Source organism: Mastacembelus armatus, chromosome 18, assembly GCF_900324485.2.
Source record: "Mastacembelus armatus chromosome 18, fMasArm1.2, whole genome shotgun sequence".
NCBI classification, from domain to species: domain Eukaryota; kingdom Metazoa; phylum Chordata; class Actinopteri; order Synbranchiformes; family Mastacembelidae; genus Mastacembelus; species Mastacembelus armatus.
The window spans coordinates 4,980,996-5,000,054 of NC_046650.1; the positions used below are offsets into that span (position 1 = coordinate 4,980,996).

Sequence of the window (19,059 nt, forward strand, 5' to 3'; positions counted from 1 at the left end):
TACTGATTTGACATCAGAGAATTTATTCTAATGCGCTAAAAGTGATTTTTGACACATTACTTTGTTTTCATCCAAATAAAGTATGACTGTGGTGACATGGTACTTGAAGAAACACAGGCAAAAGGGAGGCATCATGTTCACATTATATAGAGAGATCTAATTACACAACAATTTGATCATACATGAGTCTCAATATTTGACAAAGATTGATTAGAAATTGTTGTTATGCAAATAAACTGTTAAAGGGAAAGGTTATGTTAACTGTGTGTCTGTGGCCAGATGTGAATACAACAAAATCTGACTTTATTTAAAAAGCAGAAATGTCAATGTCTACTGCTTTACACTGGAGTACACACATTCACTCCTGCTGTTGTTCCTCTGTCTTCTTGGTCTGTTGGGCAGGTTAACACTTAAAGCAGCATAATGGACGTTTTCTGTGTTTTGATAATCCTGGTTAAAAAAAAAAAAAAAAGGTGTAAGTGGATTAGGCTATCCACCCTGCCCCCCCAAAAAAGTGTTTTAATGGTAATTAATAGATAATGAAGATATCATTCACCTCTAGGTTAGTTGAGAGGGGAGCTGATGATCTTGCTTTAGAAGCTGCTTGTGAAACACAAAAAACAGCCGTTTATAAAAAAATATATATTTGTAGTGAACATGTAGGTCATTTAGGGAATGGAAGCCATTAGATACAAGAAAAGTACTGCTCACCTGTACATTGGACGTTGTTTCTTTTGCTGATCTTATACACAGATAGAGCCAGTAAAACAACTAGGATGGTGGTGATTGTCAAAGCTCCACTCAAGAAATACACAAGATAGTTGTTCGATTTATCTGTAGAGAACAGCTTGCAGCTTTTATTACTGTCTTTATCCAAAGTTTGCTTGGAAAATAACCCTATTGATCGAAACAACACAAGTTTACTCACGCTCAATGTTCAGCCTGGTCCCGTTCCCAAACAGTACACGTCCACATGAGGCAACAGCACAGTAGTAGGTCCCAGCATCAGACAGATTCAGGCTGTTCATCGGCAGGTTGTAGACACAGGAGTGAGTTTGTGTCTCAGGTTTCCTCTCACACTGATCATTGCTGCCTCCATGGGTGTAAATGAGTCCTGGATGAGCTTGTCCAGAGTGTTTGAACCAGTAAACCCTGTGTTCTCCATCACAGGTCCCAGTGTGTACTGTACAGTTCAGAGTCACAGAGCCTCCTGGCTGGATGCTCTCAGATGCTGACTGATGCACCTGAGCTGGGATGTTCAAACCTGAGCCCTGCACGCTGACAACAGTGCCCTCACAAAACTCAAAGTCCAGTAAATTGCTCTTCAGGCAGTAGTAAGTAGCTGTGTCTGAAATTTGTAAATCTGATATCTTCAAATTATTTTTATTGTTTTCAGTAATCAGTGAGAAACGTGGATCTTTTTGAAATCTGCCATGAAAAGTGCCATTATTATTATGCTTATAAAATGTAGACACCAGGTTTGGTTTCTGTCCCAGACTTTGCTTATACCAGTAAAACATCACTGCTACCTGATCTTGACAGAGGCATGGCAAAGTCACACTTCCCCCAACTTTAACTAATTCAAAATGTAATAATTCTTGTTTTAAAGTTGCGACATGAGCTGAGGAGAAAGAGAACAAAGCAATTAAACGAGTCAATTCTGGCATGTCTGAATACACTCTATTACAGAATGCAGGAAAAATTGCACAAGGAAACACATGGTTATAAAGTAAACAACAAGCAGTTACAAAGAACAACTTACCTAAGTCCCCAATAAACAGACACGTGAAAAACAAAGCAAAGTTTGGAGGTGTCATTGTGCTTCAAATGCCGAGAGCAATGAACTGACTGTCTGTCTGTATGTTCTCCACTCTTCATAGAGAAGACTGGGTTTCATTGGCCAATCAGATTGTCTCTCCTGTTTTGGAAACAGTGAACAAATGCTCAGTGCCCCCCCATTCTTGGTAGTATGGTCCTCGAGAAGAGTGTCATTAACTAGAACAACAAAGCTTTAGAAGAATACTCACAATAATAGAAATCTGTAAAGCCTATAAAAAGAGCCACACCTCAGGGGAAATAAAAATGTCCATTATAAAAAGAGTAGAGAAACTTTTAGTGGGTTGGTCAACAGTTAAAGTCATGAATGCCTGTTTTCCAAAACAGTAATCTGATCTACCATGAATTCTGTCTCTCAAAGAATAAATGAAAACCTTTGTGATTACCTGCAATCTAAAACAGACCTCTGAGCTCTAACCAATATAGGAACATCCCTCATGTTATGTAACACACCAGTTTCTGCTGCAAATGTGTGCTATGTAGGAAGTGACATATTAACTGTTGTTGCACAATTTTGATGTGTTTTCGCACTCTATATCATCTGCACACCATCTGTACATGTTTGAAATTTGACATGGACTAAAGCTCACAAATGCAGATAAAGTCTGTAAAGTGTTGCATTAAAACATGTAGCAATGACTGCTTTGGCAGGTTAGGGGTAGGGGTTACCTTAGACCATGCTTGATGTATGATATGTTTGCAGATGACTGATATTGGTGTACGCGCCTGTGATTTTTTTCTTAACTTCCAAAGGCAGCTTTTTACAGTATGCCACTGCTGTCTGAGCCTAGAGGCAATATAAAATTAAGTTGTTCTAGCATTTGTTGTTAGGGAGTCAGTATTAAAGTTTAATCACAGTGAAGCAAACCTTCACACTGGAACTACCCCCTGCATTATGATAGTGTTAACAATTCAGTCCTTTCCTGATATGGGTGTGTATTTCTCTTTGCTGTGCACAGTATGTTTTCTGCATTCAATTTGTCACCTTCGGTTCTTTTTTTAAATGACTACTCTGTTGTCTTGGCCCCCGTCAAGGCTGCTGCAAAGCGTGGCCTGGAGGCCACAGGCCAGTCTTCCTGTGTGCAAGCAATGACTTAAGTTTCCACCAGCGGAAACCTGTTCACTGTAGATCACACCTTTGTTATACCACAGGAGTCAAAACAGAAGTCAAATGCCAAGAGAGGGCTAGTTAAAAGGTTGCACTCTCCACCTATATGCTTAAGTTTGAAAGGTGTTAATAGGGCTAAAGGGATTTTTGTGCATGCTCGGCTTATATTTGCATCTAATTGTCTATATTTGATTTTTTTGTAGAGATTTTTAGCACACATATTTTACTTTACAGTGACTGCACATTTGACAGTTTTTTTTCAAACAAGCTCTAATTTGCTGCTGATTACTTTTAGTTTTAAAGCTTTTTTCTGTTTTATGTCATTTGTGAGGACCAGAGACATGTGAGATCATATCTGAATACAAATGATGGTGCATGCAAAACACTGTCTGAGAACGTACTTGGAAATTAGTAGAATTGCAGCTAATTTTACTAGTTTTTATACAACACAGTGATCAATCTTTTATTTATTTTTTTGTTTCATTTTCTTTCCTGCATTGGTGGTTTGTCAGCGTGTACACATACAGTTGAACACACAGATTTGCATTGTGTAGTTGCTTAACACCATCCAGCTCAAAACACTGATGTGCAATAGGTTGTTGATATGGACATTTAGTCGCTGACTCTTACAAACCCATCGTAACACTCCCAACTACATGGACACTAGTCAAACGTGCTTAATGAGTAAGATGCAGTCATGTTCACTCCAGATACTGATAGCTGTCGTCTGTTTGGCTGTGCTTCAAGCTCAGCTTAGTAATTGATTGGAACCTGGCACAAAGTGGAAATCATAGCACTTCATGTAATGCCTTTGGAAAAGATTCTTTAATGATATTACTGCATGGGGTATTAACATGCATTTCACTGATGCACATTTACAGCATTGTTTCATGAAAGCCATTTTTTTTTTACATTTTCAAAGAGATGCTAACAAAGTCGAATGTGATTTTACAGAGACAGTAATTAAATATGCTCAGTTCTGCAGCTTCACACTGAAGTACACACATTCACTCCAGGTGTCATCCCTCTGCTTCCTTGTGTTGATCTCAGTCTCTCTTAAAGCAACGTAATAGAGGTTTTCTCCCTTTTGGTAACCCTGAACATGAGAAACAGTACCTCACAGTGTGCTCCATGACAGAAATACAAAAACAAACATGTAACTTGTGCTATGAAAATATGTTTGACTAATAATACAGTATTTCATGTTAAAAAGATGTTACCTTTACATTAGTTTTGGAGGAAGATGAAAGTCTTGCTTGATATTCTGAAAAACGGAACCAGTTCTTAATGTCACATTAACTGGTTGAGTGGTATGGGTGAAAAAAAGAAGTAACATTTATTGTACCTGTGCAAGGGCAGCTTTGTTTCCTGCTTATGATGTACAGACAGGCAGCCAGTAAAACACTCAAGAGAGTGGTGAATGCTGAAAATCCAGTCCAGAAATACACCTGGAAAGAACAGTCCACCTGATCTGTACAGAAACAAAGAACATTACAGAGATTTGGATTTTTTTTGCTTTACATTTGGTGAGGGGGTAATTACCATTATTTATCAAATGATGAAACTTTTGCTACAATGTTACTCACTTTCAATGTTCAGTCTGGTCCCATTTCCAAACAGCATGTGTCCACATGAGGCAACAGCACAGTAGTAGGTCCCAGCATCAGACACATTCAGGCTGTTCATCGGCAGGTTGTAGACACAGGAGTGAGTTTGTGTCTCAGGTTTCCTCTCACACTGATCATTGCTGCCTCCATGGGTGTAAATGAGTCCTGGATGAGCTTGTCCAGAGTGTTTGAACCAGTAAACCCTGTGTTCTCCATCACAGGTCCCAGTGTGTACTGTACAGTTCAGAGTCACAGAGCCTCCTGGCTGGATGCTCTCAGATGCTGACTGATGCACCTGAGCTGGGATGTTCAAACCTGAGCCGTGCACGCTGACAACGGTGCTCTCCGCAAATTCAAAAATGAATGTATAGCTGGTTGCACAGTAGTAAGTTGCTGAGTCGGAAGTGCGTAAATCTGAGATAATCAGATAAATTTTTCCTTTCATAGTAGCCAAATTGAAGCGTTTGTTATTTTTGAGTTCACCATAAAAAGTACCATTTTTTTCATACTTGTAGAAAGTAGCAATTAGCCTTGGTTTCTCTCCCAGAGATTGTTTATACCAGTAAAACATTGCAACATCTTCTGCATAAAAACATGACAAAGTCACCTCATTACCAGCATCAACTGATATTAAACTGTGCTGTTGATGAACAGAGGAGGACAGTTTCAGAGCGTCCATTTGAGCTGAAGTGAGAGACAAAGCAAATCCACAGTTGGTTTCATGTGGTACTTTAGAACACTCAGCGATGATGAGCAAAATATGAGAACTGACCAAAAACTACAAAAAAAAATGTAAACAAAACTGTAGTCATTGAAAACTCACCTGCTTTTCCACAGAACACACATGTCAGATAGAAAAGAAACACTGAAGGCATCATCATGTTCAACGTCTTGCACTGAGCGTAATCCTGAACCTTTCTCCTCTCTTCAGACACAAGACTGCATTCGACTGGCCAACTACAGGTGTCCTACTTAGGAAGCATCACGTTCTCACTGACACACTGTCAAGTAGGTTTTGAAAAAATAAATAACCACAGACATCCTTGCTTATGTAATGACACTCGCACTCATTTCGCTGATGGGCTGCACTTGCTTTGAAGGTGTCAATTGCCAATCATGTGGATATGTAGCTGTCACTTAATGGGGGAAATAAATACGCACTATTCATTTTGAGCAGTTCAACCACACAGAGCAATATTCTCCTGTTTTATTGAAGATTTTAGGGTGTTTTGCCTTGATTTTTACAGTAGTTTGCAGAAGTGCAGACAGGAAACCTACAACCAAGGTTGCAACCTACAGTTGGTGTGAATATAAGGGGAAAAAAAATCAGGTAGACAGTCTAGTCAAGTGAGACCAAATGGAAAGCAAAACTCTGTTTAAGGTATTAGAAATGTCTGAGTTCAAATATAAACTGATAAAAATCTAAACAAAAAACTTTGGTATTCTTAGGTATTCTTCTCTAATACCTAAAAGGAGCAGTGGGGCCCTAATGGATAGAGTGTCAGACTTGTAATGAAGGTTGTGGGTTTGAGTCTCAGGACCAGCAGCAATTGTCGGTGGGGCAGAGTGACTAGCCAGCTCTCTCTCCACCTTCAATACCACGACTGAGGTGAGACCCCTGAGCAAGGCAACGAACCCCCAACTGCTCCCCAGGCAACGCAGCAATGGCTGCCCACTGCTCGGGTGTGTGTTCACGCTATGTGTGTGTGTGTGTGTTCACTGCTGTGTGTGCACTTCAGGTGGGTTAAATGCAGAGGGGAATTTCGAGTATGCGTCACTTTTTTCACTTTCAATTTCAATTTCAACCAATGAAATTAATTTAAATTAGAAAACCGTTTTTCCTTGATTTCATTTCATCTCTTTCTTCTCCAGGCTTTACATATTTCTTGTTTGCCAGAGCCTCTGCTCTTTGGTTGGGTCTCAGTCACAATCTGGCAGAAGAAGGTGTGCCCAAAGCCCAAAGGCCTAATTCTCCATTGTTCAGTCAACCAGACCTTAAATCATTCATGTTTCAGGGTTACAATCTGATTTGCATAAATGGAGGGAAACAGCAATTTGTGAAGTTTAGTTGACTATTCAAAATCTTTTTAACAATTAATGATTTTATACCTGTGTGACAACAACATCTGAAGTTCTATGCATTAATTATATAACAATAAATGATGTAACATTATTTAATAAGCATGAATATGTAGTATGTAGTTGGATAAATGACAACGTTTGAGAAGTGTGTCAGTCATATGCTATTGCCTTCAAACTCAATCGCATTGGTAGGAAAAGTACTTACACCAGATCATCTGCAGAAGAAAAAGAACTGACAAATATGTAGAAGTACTGCATTTCAAATGAAAGTACTACTTCACAAACTTTTTACAGTCATTTTGCAGTAAATTTTCTCTTCTGATTGATCTTGGCTTTCAGTGTATTTTTATCACCACACTAGTAGATAATATTTATTCACACACACACACACACAGGCTATCAGAGCAACATTGAAAGCTGGCTGTCTGCATTAGTTTGATCCCAAAAAATCATTAATAATTTCTTCCTGTCTCCTATTCAATCAGTTGTTCCACTCTCTGGAAACACCTTCCTTGAAGGAAGAAGATCCGTAAATATTCACAAGATGAATCTGACTTTGAGACAATTAGTACAATACCACAGACAGCGAACACCCAATGAGTTTGAATTATTTTAAGTGCAGCACAGTTAAAGTAAAGTATAATGTTAAAGTCTTCTGGAACAGGCTGAAAGTTGTGCTGTTAATGTGCAGTAGCACGGTAGAAGATCAAGTAACAGTTAATTTAGATGAGCTGTTGTGCTATTTGTTTGTTTCAGTTGTTTTTCAGAGCAGTGGTTTTCTGAAATGTCTTCATATATTAAATCTCTAAGGGTTTGGTCATATTCCTTCAGCACAACTTGCTGTTTTACTCCATTTTTCATAAACAGAAAGAGCGAATCCTAGATCGCTAGTCATGATGGGATGTTTTGTAAGTGCGCACTTAATGTAATACAAGGTATGTCCATGCTCTGTTGTACTTATTCACTGGGAATAGTGCATTTTAAGGCATCATCTCTTTTTTGCCATTATTTTATTTTGAATTAATAAAAAGTTGACTGTTCAAACTATGCACATTTCATGTTCGGTCTGTCCTGTACTATAAATTGGTCGTTTAAAGTTGTTTCTTTTCAGTCGTGGAGATTTTGTACGGTCTAGTGGCACAGAGATAGTGGTCAGACAGTAATTGAACTTCATACATTGTTTACTGAGAGGTGAGGATTTCATGAAGCATGTTTTGCTTAAATAACTTTAAAAGAGACGAGGATGAAACATGTCCAGCTCTATTACTTTACTCCGGAGTACACACATTCCTCTGTAGCATCTCTCTGTTTTCTTGATCTGCTGCCCGTCTTTACCCTTAAAGCAGCATAGTGGACATTATCCACGTTGTCCACACACCCCTAGAGAAATATAATTAGTATGCTGGAATTCAACACAAATTCAACAGAAATCATGATAGAAAATATGTTTGAATTATATTGATCTGGTTAATCTAGATTAAATTACCTCTGCATTTGTTGTAGACGAAGCTGAAAATCTTGTGTGAGATTCTGAAAAACAGTGGAACGGTGTGTTTTTAATATACAGTATAATGTGATATTCAGTAATGAAACACTACAGATACAAACAGTATCATACCTGTGCATATGCAGCTGTTTCTCCTATTTATCATGCACAATAAGAATGCCAGTAAAACAGTCAGGATGGTGGTGAAAGTCAAAGCGCCACTCAAGAAATATACTAAGTGATGAGAATCATTTGTATCTGCACAGACACAGACAGGAGGAGATTTACAGCTACATTTTACTTTGTGCTTATATTTTGTTTAATGCAGGAGCAAGCATTACTATTTATCAAAACTAATTGTATTTTGCTGGAACGTTACTTACCCTCCAAGTCCAGTCTGGTCCCATTTCCAAACAGCATGTGTCCACATGAGGCAACAGCACAGTAGTAGGTCCCAGCATCAGACAGATTCAGGCTGTTCATCCGCAGGTTGTAGACACAGGAGTGAGTTTGTGTCTCAGGTTTCCTCTCACACTGATCATTGCTGCCTCCATGGGTGTAAATGAGTCCTGGATGAGCTTGTCCAGAGTGTTTGAACCAGTAAACCCTGTGTTCTCCATCACAGGTCCCAGTGTGTACTGTACAGCCCAGAGTCACAGAGCCTCCTGGCTGGATGCTCTCAGATGCTGACTGATGCACCTGAGCTGGGATGTTCGAACCTGAGCCCTGCACGCTGACAACAGTGCCCTCTGCAACATCAAACATGTACGAATAGCTACTGGCACAGTAGTAAGTACCTGAGTCTGAAATGCTCAGATCTGTGATTGCCAAGTGATTTTCCCCATTTCCAGTCTCCAGCATGAACCGTGGATTGTTGAATTCATTTTGAAAATGTCCAGTTTTGTCATATTTATGGTAGCTAGAGATGATCCTCGGTTTCTGTCCCAGAGTCTGTTTATACCAGTAAAACCTTGTTGCAACATCACTTTGATAGAAACACTGCAGAGTCACGTTCCCCCCAGTTTTAACTGATACAAACTTTCTGTCTTGTTTCAGAGATGCAAATTGCAGGTTTGTCATTTGAGCTGAAATGATGTGACATACAAAACAATGTACACACCATAGAACACAAAGATATATCAGAGGCAATGCATTTTAAAAGATTCAATGTGCAGTCCTGAAAATGCAACTCACCCATTGTCCCGAAGAACAAACCTGTCAGACAGAAGACAAACTGTGCAGATGTCATTGTGTTCAAATGTTCACGCTGAATGACAAGAACACTGAGCCTCTCTCCACTATTCACAGACAAGACTGTGTGTGATTGGCCAGTGAGAAGTGACTCTGAATGTCCTGTTAAAGAAATATGTTCACTGCCACCTATAGTTTGAAGTTTAGTTTGTGAGAAGCTTGCCGACACTTCGGTACAACTGGCAGGGCTGAAAACACTATACATTTACTGCCTTTGACTATAAAAATCATTTTAGATGGGTCATCTAATGTAACTGATTGCGATTCAGCTACAATATGTAAGTAGTTAGAAAACAGGGATGGTCCAAATGGCTTTTTTAGATCAGTTTTTTAACCTTCATTTCAAATTTTTTTTTCCTCAATTTCAACCTCAGTGAGATTATTGTTGTCTTTCTTTTTCATGCTGCTTTTGTCAGGATTCCGGGAAGTGGCTTGCCCAATACTGCCTCCTGCTGACTTTAGACTGTTTACTATTCTGGAGTAATTAGTTGATTCACTGCACCTGCCCGCTGCAGGTTTTAAAGCAGACCAGGACACTGTGCTCCTTGCCAGATTGTGGTTAAACCTCGTGTGGACACTCTACTGCTACTTGATAAGACTCAAGCTCTGAGAAAATTTGAATTGATCTTTAAAACCCGTAGTACTATTTTCCCTGCTTTCACTTGTACAGATTGTGTGTCTTCTAGAGATCTGCCTTCGACTTGTGTGAACCGTGGAAACACAGAGGAACTGCCTCGCCTGGATTCCGTACGGATTACTACGACGTACCTCTGGACTCCTTTACCTGACCGGAGAAGGAGATAAGTAATTGGATATCAATTTTTCCCTTATGTGGATGCTGAAGAAGAGGCCTAGCTCTTAAGCGCTTCCCACAAATAACTAGTATTGAAGAAGCCAAGTTTGGTAACTGACACAGTCATTGTGACTTTTGACAGTGGAGTTGTTTTCTGGGTTATGAGGAAGCTGTTCTGTTTGGACTTAAAGATTTGAGTTTTTCTACTATTAGGAATAAAGGACAATAAGGGAACCTCCTGGATCGTCGCGACGAGGAGCCCTAAAATAGAAAGATCCCAACTAAAGGGAGTAAAGAAGTGTTTAGTTTTCCCTGTGCACCTGTGTATCTGATCGCCTTAGTTTCCTGTAATAGTTGATTCTGCTAGCTCCCAAGGAACCTAGGAAGCAGTCTAGATCCCGTTGGCGTTATTCCCAGATCTTCCACCAGATCCACCCTTCGTTAATTTCAATAAACTGTAATTGTTCTTTACCTCACTCGTGTCAGTATTTATGAGCTCTGAACAAGCTTGGTAAATCCTAACAGCTTTAGGAGTGGAGGTCTGCACTGAAGCTGAATACCAGTTGTGGTGGGTGTGGTTCTGCCTCATCTTGTTCCTATTTTTGTTCTTTTGTCTTTTCATGTTTTTTAATAGTACAGTCTTTGGCTTTTTTAGCTCTTCTGTTTTCTTTTCTTCTCTAATACCTAAAAACACAGTACATTTTATCAGAGTGTAGTGTCCCTCTACAATAGCCATAGTCTGTTCAGCAAAACATCAAGTTAGTATATTAATGAATTCAATGTTAGACCTTTAGGTGTCGCTACAGAAAAATGGCAGTTTTTGTTTGGCATGTAAAAATGAGCATGTGCTCCACTTTTGATACTTTTACTCAAAACAATGGGGCCTACTACACATCTGGTGTCATCACAGACCCATAGGTGGCCTTACATGTTCCTTCAATAGCCACTCAAAACAAATAAAACAATAAGTCACTTAGAAAAACAGTAAATTTGCACAGAGTGCAGGATATTTAACATTGTCCTGTGGGTCGTTTGGCCTGGCATGGACACACAACTTCACCAGTGAAAATGTAGCAGCAGGATAAGTTGACCGACCTCAGAATCCTTACATCAAATGAGACTCTCTCCACAGTGCCAAAAAAAGGCATCATTGCATCTCCCTGTGCCAAACGTGACAACAATAGTGCATGGCATCTTTCACCTGTGGGCTATAGGCCTAATACAAAGGTCAGGCTTTCTTCTGGAGAACAGGCTCGACAAAGACTAATAAAACATGAAAGGAATGCTAACAGAAAATTACTGACTGAGTTACCATCCATCCATCTTCTTCCGCTTATCTGGGGCCGGGTCGCGAGGGCAGTATTCTAAGCAGGGATACCCAGACTTCCTTTTCCCTGGACACTTCCTCCAGCTCTTCCGGGGGACACCAAAGTGTTCCCAGGCCAGCTGAGAGACATAGTCCCTCCAGCGTGTCCTGGGTCTTCCGCGGTGCCTCCTCCCAATGGGACATGCTCGGAACACCTCCACAGGGAGGCGCCCAGGAGGCATCTGGTATTCTTCTCTAATACTTAAAAGGGGCAGTGGGGGCCTAATGGATAGAGTGTCAGACTTGTAACGAAGGTTGCGGGTTTGAGTCTCAGGACTGGCAGCAATTGTCGGTGGGCCAGAGTGACTAGCCAGCTCTCTCTCCACCTTCAATACCACGACTGAGGTGAGACCCTTAAGCAAGGCACCGAACCCCCAACTGCTCCCCAGGCAACGCAGCAATGGCTGCCCACTGCTCCGGGTGTGTGTTCACGCTGTGTGTGTGTGTGTGTGTGTGTGTGTGTGTGTGTGTGTGTGTGTGTGTGTGTGTGTGTGTGTGTGTGTGTGTGTGTGTGTGTGTGTGTGTGTGTGTGTGTGTGTGTGTGTGTGTGCACTTCAGGTGGGTTAAATGCAGAGGGAATTTCGAGTATGGGTCACTTTTTCACTTTCAATTTCAATTTCAACCAATGAAATTAATTTAAATTAGAAAACCGTTTTTCCTTGATTTCATTTCATCTCTTTCATCTCCAGGCTTTACATATTTCTTGTTGTCCAGAGCCTCTGCTCTTTGGTTGGGTCTCAGTCACAGTCTGGCAGAAGAAGGTGTGCCCAAAGCCCAAAGGCCTAATTCTCCATTGTTCAGTCAACCAGGCCTTAATTCATTCATGTTTCAGGGTTACAATCTGATTTGCATAAATGGAGGGAAACAGCAATTTGTGAAGTTTAGTTGATTATTCAAAATCTTTTTAACAATTAATGATTTTGTACCTGTGTGACAACAACATCTGAAGTTCTATGCATTAATTATATAACAATAAATGATGTAACATTATTTAATAAGCATGAATATGTAGTATGTAGTTGGATAAATGACAATGTTTGAGAAGTGTGTCAGTCATATGCTATTGCCTTCAAACTCAATCGCATTGGTAGGAAAAGTACTTACACCAGATCATCTGCAGAAGAAAAAGAACTAACACAAATATGTAGAAGTACTGCATTTCAAATGAAAGTACTACTTCACATACTTTTTACAGTCATTTTGCAGTAAATTTTCTCTTCTGACTGATCTTGGCTTTTCAGTGTATTTTTATCACCACACTAGTAGATAATATTTATTCACACACACACACACACACACACACACAGGCTATCAGAGCAACATTGAAAGCTGGCTGTCTGCATTACTTTGATCCCAAAAAATCATTAAAAATTTCTTCCTGTCTCCTATTCAATCAGTTGTTCCACTCTCTGGAAACACCTTCCTTGAAGGAAGAAGATCCGTAAATATTCACAAGATGAATCTGACTTTGAGACAATTAGTACAATACCACAGACAGCGAACACCCAATTAGTTTGAATTATTTTAAGTGCAGCACAGTTAAAGTAAAGTATAATGTTAAAGTCTTCTGGAACAGGCTAAAAGTTGTGCTGTTAATGTGCAGTAGCACAGTAGAAGATCAAGTAACAGTTAATTTAGATGAGCTGTTGTGCTATTTGTTTGTTTCAGTTGTTTTTCAGAGCAGTGGTTTTCTGAAATGTCTTCATATATTAAATCTCTAAGGGTTTGGTCATATTCCTTCAGCACAACTTGCTGTTTTACTCCATTTTCCCTAAACAGAAAGAGCGAATCCTAGATCGCTAGTCATGATGGGATGTTTTGTAAGTGCGCACTTAATGTAATACAAGGTATGTCCATGCTCTGGTGTACTTATTCACTGGGAATAGTGCATTTTAAGGCATCATCTCTTTTTTGCTATTATTTTATTTTGAATTAATAAAAAGTTGACTGTTCAAACTATGCACATTTCATGTTCGGTCTGTCCTGTACTACAAATTGGTCGTTTAAAAGTTGTTTCTTTTCAGTCGTGGAGATTTTGCACGGTCTAGTGGCACAGAGATAGTGGTCAGACAGTAATTGAACTTCATACATTGTTTACTGAGAGGTGAGGATTTCATGAAGCATGTTTTGCTTAAATAACTTTAAAAGAGACGAGGATGAAACATGTCCAGCTCTATTACTTTACTCTGGAGTACACACATTCCTCTGTAGCATCTCTCTGTTTTCTTGATCTGCTGCCCGTCTTTACCCTTACAGCAGCATAGTGGACATTATCCACGTTGTCCACACACCCCTAGAGAAATATAATTAGTATGCTAGAATTCAACACAAATTCAACAGAAATCATGATAGAAAATATGTTTGAATTATATTGATCTGGTTAATCTAGATTAAATTACCTCTGCATTTGTTGTAGACGAAGCTGAAAATCTTGTGTGAGATTCTGAAAAACAGTGGAACGGTGTGTTTTTAATATACAGTATAATGTGATATTCAGTAATGAAACACTACAGATACAAACAGTATCATACCTGTGCATATGCAGCTGTTTCTCCTATTTATCATGCACAATAAGAATGCCAGTAAAACAGTCAGGATGGTGGTGAAAGTCCAAGTGCCACTCAAGAAATATACTAAGCGATGAGAGTCTTTTGTATCTGCACAGACACAGACAGGAGGAGATTTACAGCTACATTTTACTTTGTGCTTATATTTTGTTTAATGCAGGAGCAAGCATCACTATTTATCAAAACTAATTGTATTTTGCTGGAACGTTACTTACCCTCCAAGTCCAGTCTGGTCCCATTTCCAAACAGCATGTGTCCACATGAGGCAACAGCACAGTAGTAGGTCCCAGCATCAGACACATTCAGGCTGTTCATCCGCAGGTTGTAGACACAGGAGTGAGTTTGTGTCTCAGGTTTCCTCTCACACTGATCATTGCTGCCTCCATGGGTGTAAATGAGTCCTGGATGAGCTTGTCCAGAGTATTTGAACCAGTAAACCCTGTGTTCTCCATCACAGGTCCCAGTGTGTACTGTACAGTCCAGAGTCACAGAGCCTCCTGGCTGGATGCTCTCAGATGCTGACTGATGCACCTGAGCTGGGATGTTCAAACCTGAGCCCTGCACGCTGACAACAGTGCCCTCTGCAAAATCAAACATGTACAAATAGCTACTGGCACAGTAGTAAGTACCTGAGTCTGAAATGCTCAGATCTGTGATGGCCAAGTGATTTTCCCCATTTCCAGTCTCCAGCATGAACCGTGGATTGTTGAGTTCATTATGAAAAGTGACAGTTTTGTCATATTTATAGTAGCTAGAGATGATCCTTGGTTTTTGTCCCAGAGTCTGTTTATACCAGTAAAACCTTGCTGCAACATCACTTTGATAGAAACACTGCAGAGTCACGTTCCCCCCAGTTTTAACTGATACAAACATTCTGTCTTGTTTCAGAGATGCGAATTGCAGGTTTGTCATTTGAGCTGAAATGATGTGACATAGAAAAAAATTTACATAACATAGAACACAAAGATATATCAGAGGCAATGCATTTTAAAAGATTCAGTGTGCAGTCCTGAAAATTCAACTCACCCATTGTCCCGAAGAACAAACCTGTCAGACAGAAGACAAACTGTGCAGATGTCATTGTGTTCAAATGTTCACGCTGAATGACAAGAACACTGAGCCTCTCTCCACTATTCACAGACAAGACTGTGTGTGATTGGCCAGTGAGAAGTGACTCTGAATGTCCTATTAAAGAAATATGTTCACTGCCACCTATAGTTTGAAGTTTAGTTTGTGAGAAGCTTGCCGACACTTCGATACAACTGGCAGGGCTAAAAACACTATACATTTACAGCAATACTTTTAAAACTGCCTTTGACTATAAAAATCATTTTAGATGGGTCATCTAATGTAACTGATTGCGATTCAGCTACAATATGTAAGTAGTTAGAAAACAGGGATGGTCCAAATGGCTTTTTTAGATCAGTTTTTTAACCTTCATTTCAAATTTTTTTTTCCTCAATTTCAACCTCAGTGAGATTATTGTTGTCTTTCTTTTTCATGCTGCTTTTGTCAGGATTCCGGGAGGTGGCTTGCCCAATACTGCCTCCGACTTTAGACTGTTTACTATTCTGGAGTAATTAGTTGATTCACTGCACCTGCCCGCTGCAGGTTTTAAAGCAGACCAGGACACTGTGCTCCTTGCCAGATTGTGGTTACACCTCGTGTGGACACTCTACTGCTACTTGATAAGACTCAAGCTCTGAGAAAATTTGAATTGATCTTTAAAACCCGTAGTGCTATTTTCCCTGCTTTCACTTGTACAGATTGTGTGTCTTCTAGAGATCTGCCTTCGACTTGTGTGAACCGTGGAAACACAGAGGAACTGCCTCGCCTGGATTCCGTACGGATTACTACGACGTACCTCTGGACTCCTTTACCTGACCGGAGAAGGAGATAAGTAATTGGATATCAATTCTTCCCTTATGTGGATGCTGAAGAGGAGGCCTAGCTCTTAAGCGCTTCCCACAAATAACTAGTATTGAAGAAGCCAAGTTTGGTAACTGACACAGTCATTGTGACTTTTGACAGTGGAGTTGTTTTCTGGGTTATGAGGAAGCTGTTCTGTTTGGACTTAAAGATTTGACCACCACACCGGCCATACGATTGTAACATCGACCTCCTGCCTCGTTCAATGCCCCCCAGGGAAGGATATTCTCTCTCTCGGGACCAGAGAGAGAGGCCATGCAGAAATATCTAAACGAGGCATTGGCAGCTGGGATCATTAGGCCCTCTTCCTCACCCGCCGGTGCCGGTTTCTTCTTCGTGGGGAAGAAAGACGGAGGGGTAAGGCCATGCATTGATTATCGTGGGCTTAATCGAATTATAGTCAAGAACCGCTACCCATTGCCACTAATATCATCTGCTTTTGAACTGGTGCAGGGGGCCACAATTTTTACCTAACTAGACTTAAGAAATGCTTACCACCTAGTACAGATAAGAGATGGTGATGAATGGAAGACTGCTTTTAACACGCCTGTTGGACACTATGAATACCTAGTAATGCCATTTGGACTCACCAACGCCCCAGCCACTTTTCAAAACTTAGTTAATGATGTGTTAAGGGACATGTTGAACAAGTTTGTGTTTGTATATCTGGATGACATACTGATATTCTCCCGTTCAAAGGAGGAACACATTACACATGTGAGAGCAGTTCTCCAAAGGCTCCTTCAAAACCAACTGTACGTGAAAGCAGAGAAATGTGAATTCCATGTAACGGAAATTTCTTTCTTAGGTTATGTTTTGACACAAGGACACATACACATGGATCCAGGGAAGGTGCAGGCAGTGCGAGAGTGGCCAGAGCCCCGCAGCCGTAAGGAATTGCAATGATTTCTCGGCTTTGCTAACTTTTACCGTAAATTTATCAAGGGGTACAGTAATATTACGAGTCCTTTACACAAGCTCACCTCTTCCAAGGTTCCTTTTATTTGGTCTGCCGAGGCCCAGGAGGCTTTTTCAAGGTTAAAAATGAAGTTTACGGAAGCACCCATACTCACCCTGCCGAAACTCCAGTTCCAGGTCGAAGTCGACGCCTCGGATACCGGTGTGGGAGCGGTATTGTCACAAAGGAGTCCGAAAGATCACAAATTGCACCCATCCGCCTTTTTCTCCCATAAACTCTCCCCGGCCGAAAGAAACAGCATTGGTGACAAGGAGTTGCTGGCGGTCAAGTTGGCGTTGGAGGAGTGGCGACACTGGCTTGAGGGAACCGAACAGCCGTTTCTTGTCATGACAGACCACAAGAACCTAGAGTACCTAAGAACCGCAAAGAGACTTAATCCTCGACAGGCCCGCTGGGCTATGTTTTTTGAAAGATTTAATTTTCATTTGTCTTACCTACCGGGCTACAAGAATCACAAAGCTGATGCCCTGTCACGCCTTCATGAACCTCCCAATCAGCAGTCGGACTCTGATTACATTCTCCCTGCTGCCACGCGACTAGGCCCGACCTGTATTGAAAAGAAAATAGTACAAGCTCATGCCCCATCACCCTCTGCCTGCCCACCGGACTTACTGTATGTCCCTGATCATCTTCGTTCTGATGTTCTTAATTGGTTCCATTCAGCACGTTTCTTTTGTCACCCCGGACCCTCTCACACCCTTCAGTTGATATCACAACGCTTCTGGTGGTCATCTCTCAAGAAAGATGTAAAAGAGTTTGTAGCAGCTTGCCCCACTTGTGCCCAGTTTAAGCCCTCCAGACAACGACCCCCGGGATTATTACGACCCCTACCTGTTCCACATCGACCGTGGTCGCACATATCTATGGACTTTGTTACGGGGCTACCTAGGTCTTCAGGGAACTCAGTGATTTTGACTGTGGTATATCGTTTCTCAAAGATGGTACATTTCCTTCCACTACCCAAACTACCCTCAGCTAGAGAAATGGCCAACACTGTCAAGCAACACATCTTCAGCTTACATGGCATACCTCGAAACATTGTCTCCGACCGTGGCCCACAGTTTGTAGCCAAGTTCTGGTTAGAATTCTGTAGATTGCTTGGAATTTCTGTTAACCTCTCCTCTGGTTTCCATCCCCAGACAAACGGTCAAGCAGAGAGATTAAACCAGGAGCTAAAGACTGGTCTTCAACTGCTGTGTTCCAAGGATCCCGCTTCATGGGCCACGAATTTGACGTGGGTGGAATACGCCCATAACTCCCTCCCCTCCTCGGCCACTGGCCTATCCCCCTTTCATGTGGTTTACGGCTACCAGCCACCCCTGTTTGAAGCGCAAGAGCGCGCCTCGTCGATGCGTTCGGCCCAAGCGTCTTTCCGGCACTGCCATCTGGCGTGGAGAAGAGCCAGAGCGACACTTTTACGGACAGTATCTGCGTACCAACGCTGGGCCAACAAGAAGAGGTCTACTCCTCCCACATACCGCACGGGTCAGCGGGTCTGGCTCTCCACCTCTGATATTCCACTCCGAGCCATGCACAAGAAACTCTCACCCAGGTTCATTGGACCCTTTCCGGTTTCGAAGGTGGTTAATCCGGTGGCCGTCCGGCTGCGACTACCGAAATCCCTTCGCATTCATCCAACATTCCATGTCTCTAAGATGAAGCCAGAGGTGGTGAGTTTCCTAGTGCCTGCCCCCAGACCCCCACCCACCCTTCCGTACCATTGGCGGTGGCCCGGTCTACATGGTGAAGTGTCTCCTCCGGTCCCGTCGACGAGGACGTTTGGTGCAGTACTTGGTCGACTGGAAGGGATACGGTCCAGAGGAACGTTCCTGGGTTCCGGCCCGTTTTATTCTGGATTCGGGTCTCATCGCGGCATTCCACCGCCGTCATCCCAATCAACCGCGGTGACCGTCAGGGGACGGTCTTTTTGGGGAGGAGTACTGTCAGGATTCCGGGAAGTGGCTTGCCCAATACTGCCCCCTGCTGACTTTAGACTGTTTACTATTCTGGAGTAATTAGTTGATTCACTGCACCTGCCTGCTGCAGGTTTTAAAG

The 19,059-nt window shown here is 41.5% G+C and overlaps 4 protein-coding genes across 5 annotated transcripts; all 4 read right to left on the reverse strand.

Moving 5' to 3' along the window:
• LOC113142943 (uncharacterized) lies at nt 1-1,869 on the reverse strand. Its single transcript, XM_026328329.1, has 5 exons — nt 1,763-1,869; nt 929-1,621; nt 712-834; nt 557-600; nt 1-450 (listed from the first exon to the last, which is right to left on the reverse strand). Exons 1-5 carry the CDS (start codon nt 1,815-1,817, stop codon nt 331-333), a joined length of 1,035 nt encoding a protein of 344 aa, XP_026184114.1. The 5' UTR covers nt 1,818-1,869; the 3' UTR covers nt 1-330.
• Nucleotides 1,870-3,747: 1,878 nt separating this feature from the next.
• Nucleotides 3,748-5,532, reverse strand: LOC113125583 (uncharacterized). 2 transcript variants are annotated; one of them, XM_026299121.1, is made up of 5 exons: nt 5,375-5,532; nt 4,531-5,235; nt 4,290-4,415; nt 4,171-4,208; nt 3,748-4,040 (listed from the first exon to the last, which is right to left on the reverse strand). In XM_026299121.1, exons 1-5 carry the CDS (start codon nt 5,430-5,432, stop codon nt 3,918-3,920), a joined length of 1,050 nt encoding a protein of 349 aa, XP_026154906.1. In that variant the 5' UTR covers nt 5,433-5,532; the 3' UTR covers nt 3,748-3,917. The 2 variants fall into 2 exon arrangements, with proteins under 2 accessions (XP_026154906.1, XP_026154905.1); XM_026299120.1 differs by having other exon boundaries at nt 4,165-4,208.
• Nucleotides 5,533-7,019: 1,487 nt separating this feature from the next.
• Nucleotides 7,020-9,562, reverse strand: LOC113125584 (uncharacterized). The gene is made up of 5 exons (XM_026299122.1): nt 9,314-9,562; nt 8,503-9,204; nt 8,252-8,377; nt 8,120-8,163; nt 7,020-8,013 (listed from the first exon to the last, which is right to left on the reverse strand). Exons 1-5 carry the CDS (start codon nt 9,366-9,368, stop codon nt 7,897-7,899), a joined length of 1,044 nt encoding a protein of 347 aa, XP_026154907.1. The 5' UTR covers nt 9,369-9,562; the 3' UTR covers nt 7,020-7,896.
• A 3,986-nt stretch (nt 9,563-13,548) lies between these two features.
• On the reverse strand, nt 13,549-15,697 carry LOC113121785 (uncharacterized). Its single transcript, XM_026292582.1, has 5 exons — nt 15,123-15,697; nt 14,312-15,013; nt 14,061-14,186; nt 13,929-13,972; nt 13,549-13,822 (listed from the first exon to the last, which is right to left on the reverse strand). Exons 1-5 carry the CDS (start codon nt 15,382-15,384, stop codon nt 13,706-13,708), a joined length of 1,251 nt encoding a protein of 416 aa, XP_026148367.1. The 5' UTR covers nt 15,385-15,697; the 3' UTR covers nt 13,549-13,705.
• Between the last annotated feature and the right edge of the window lie 3,362 nt (nt 15,698-19,059).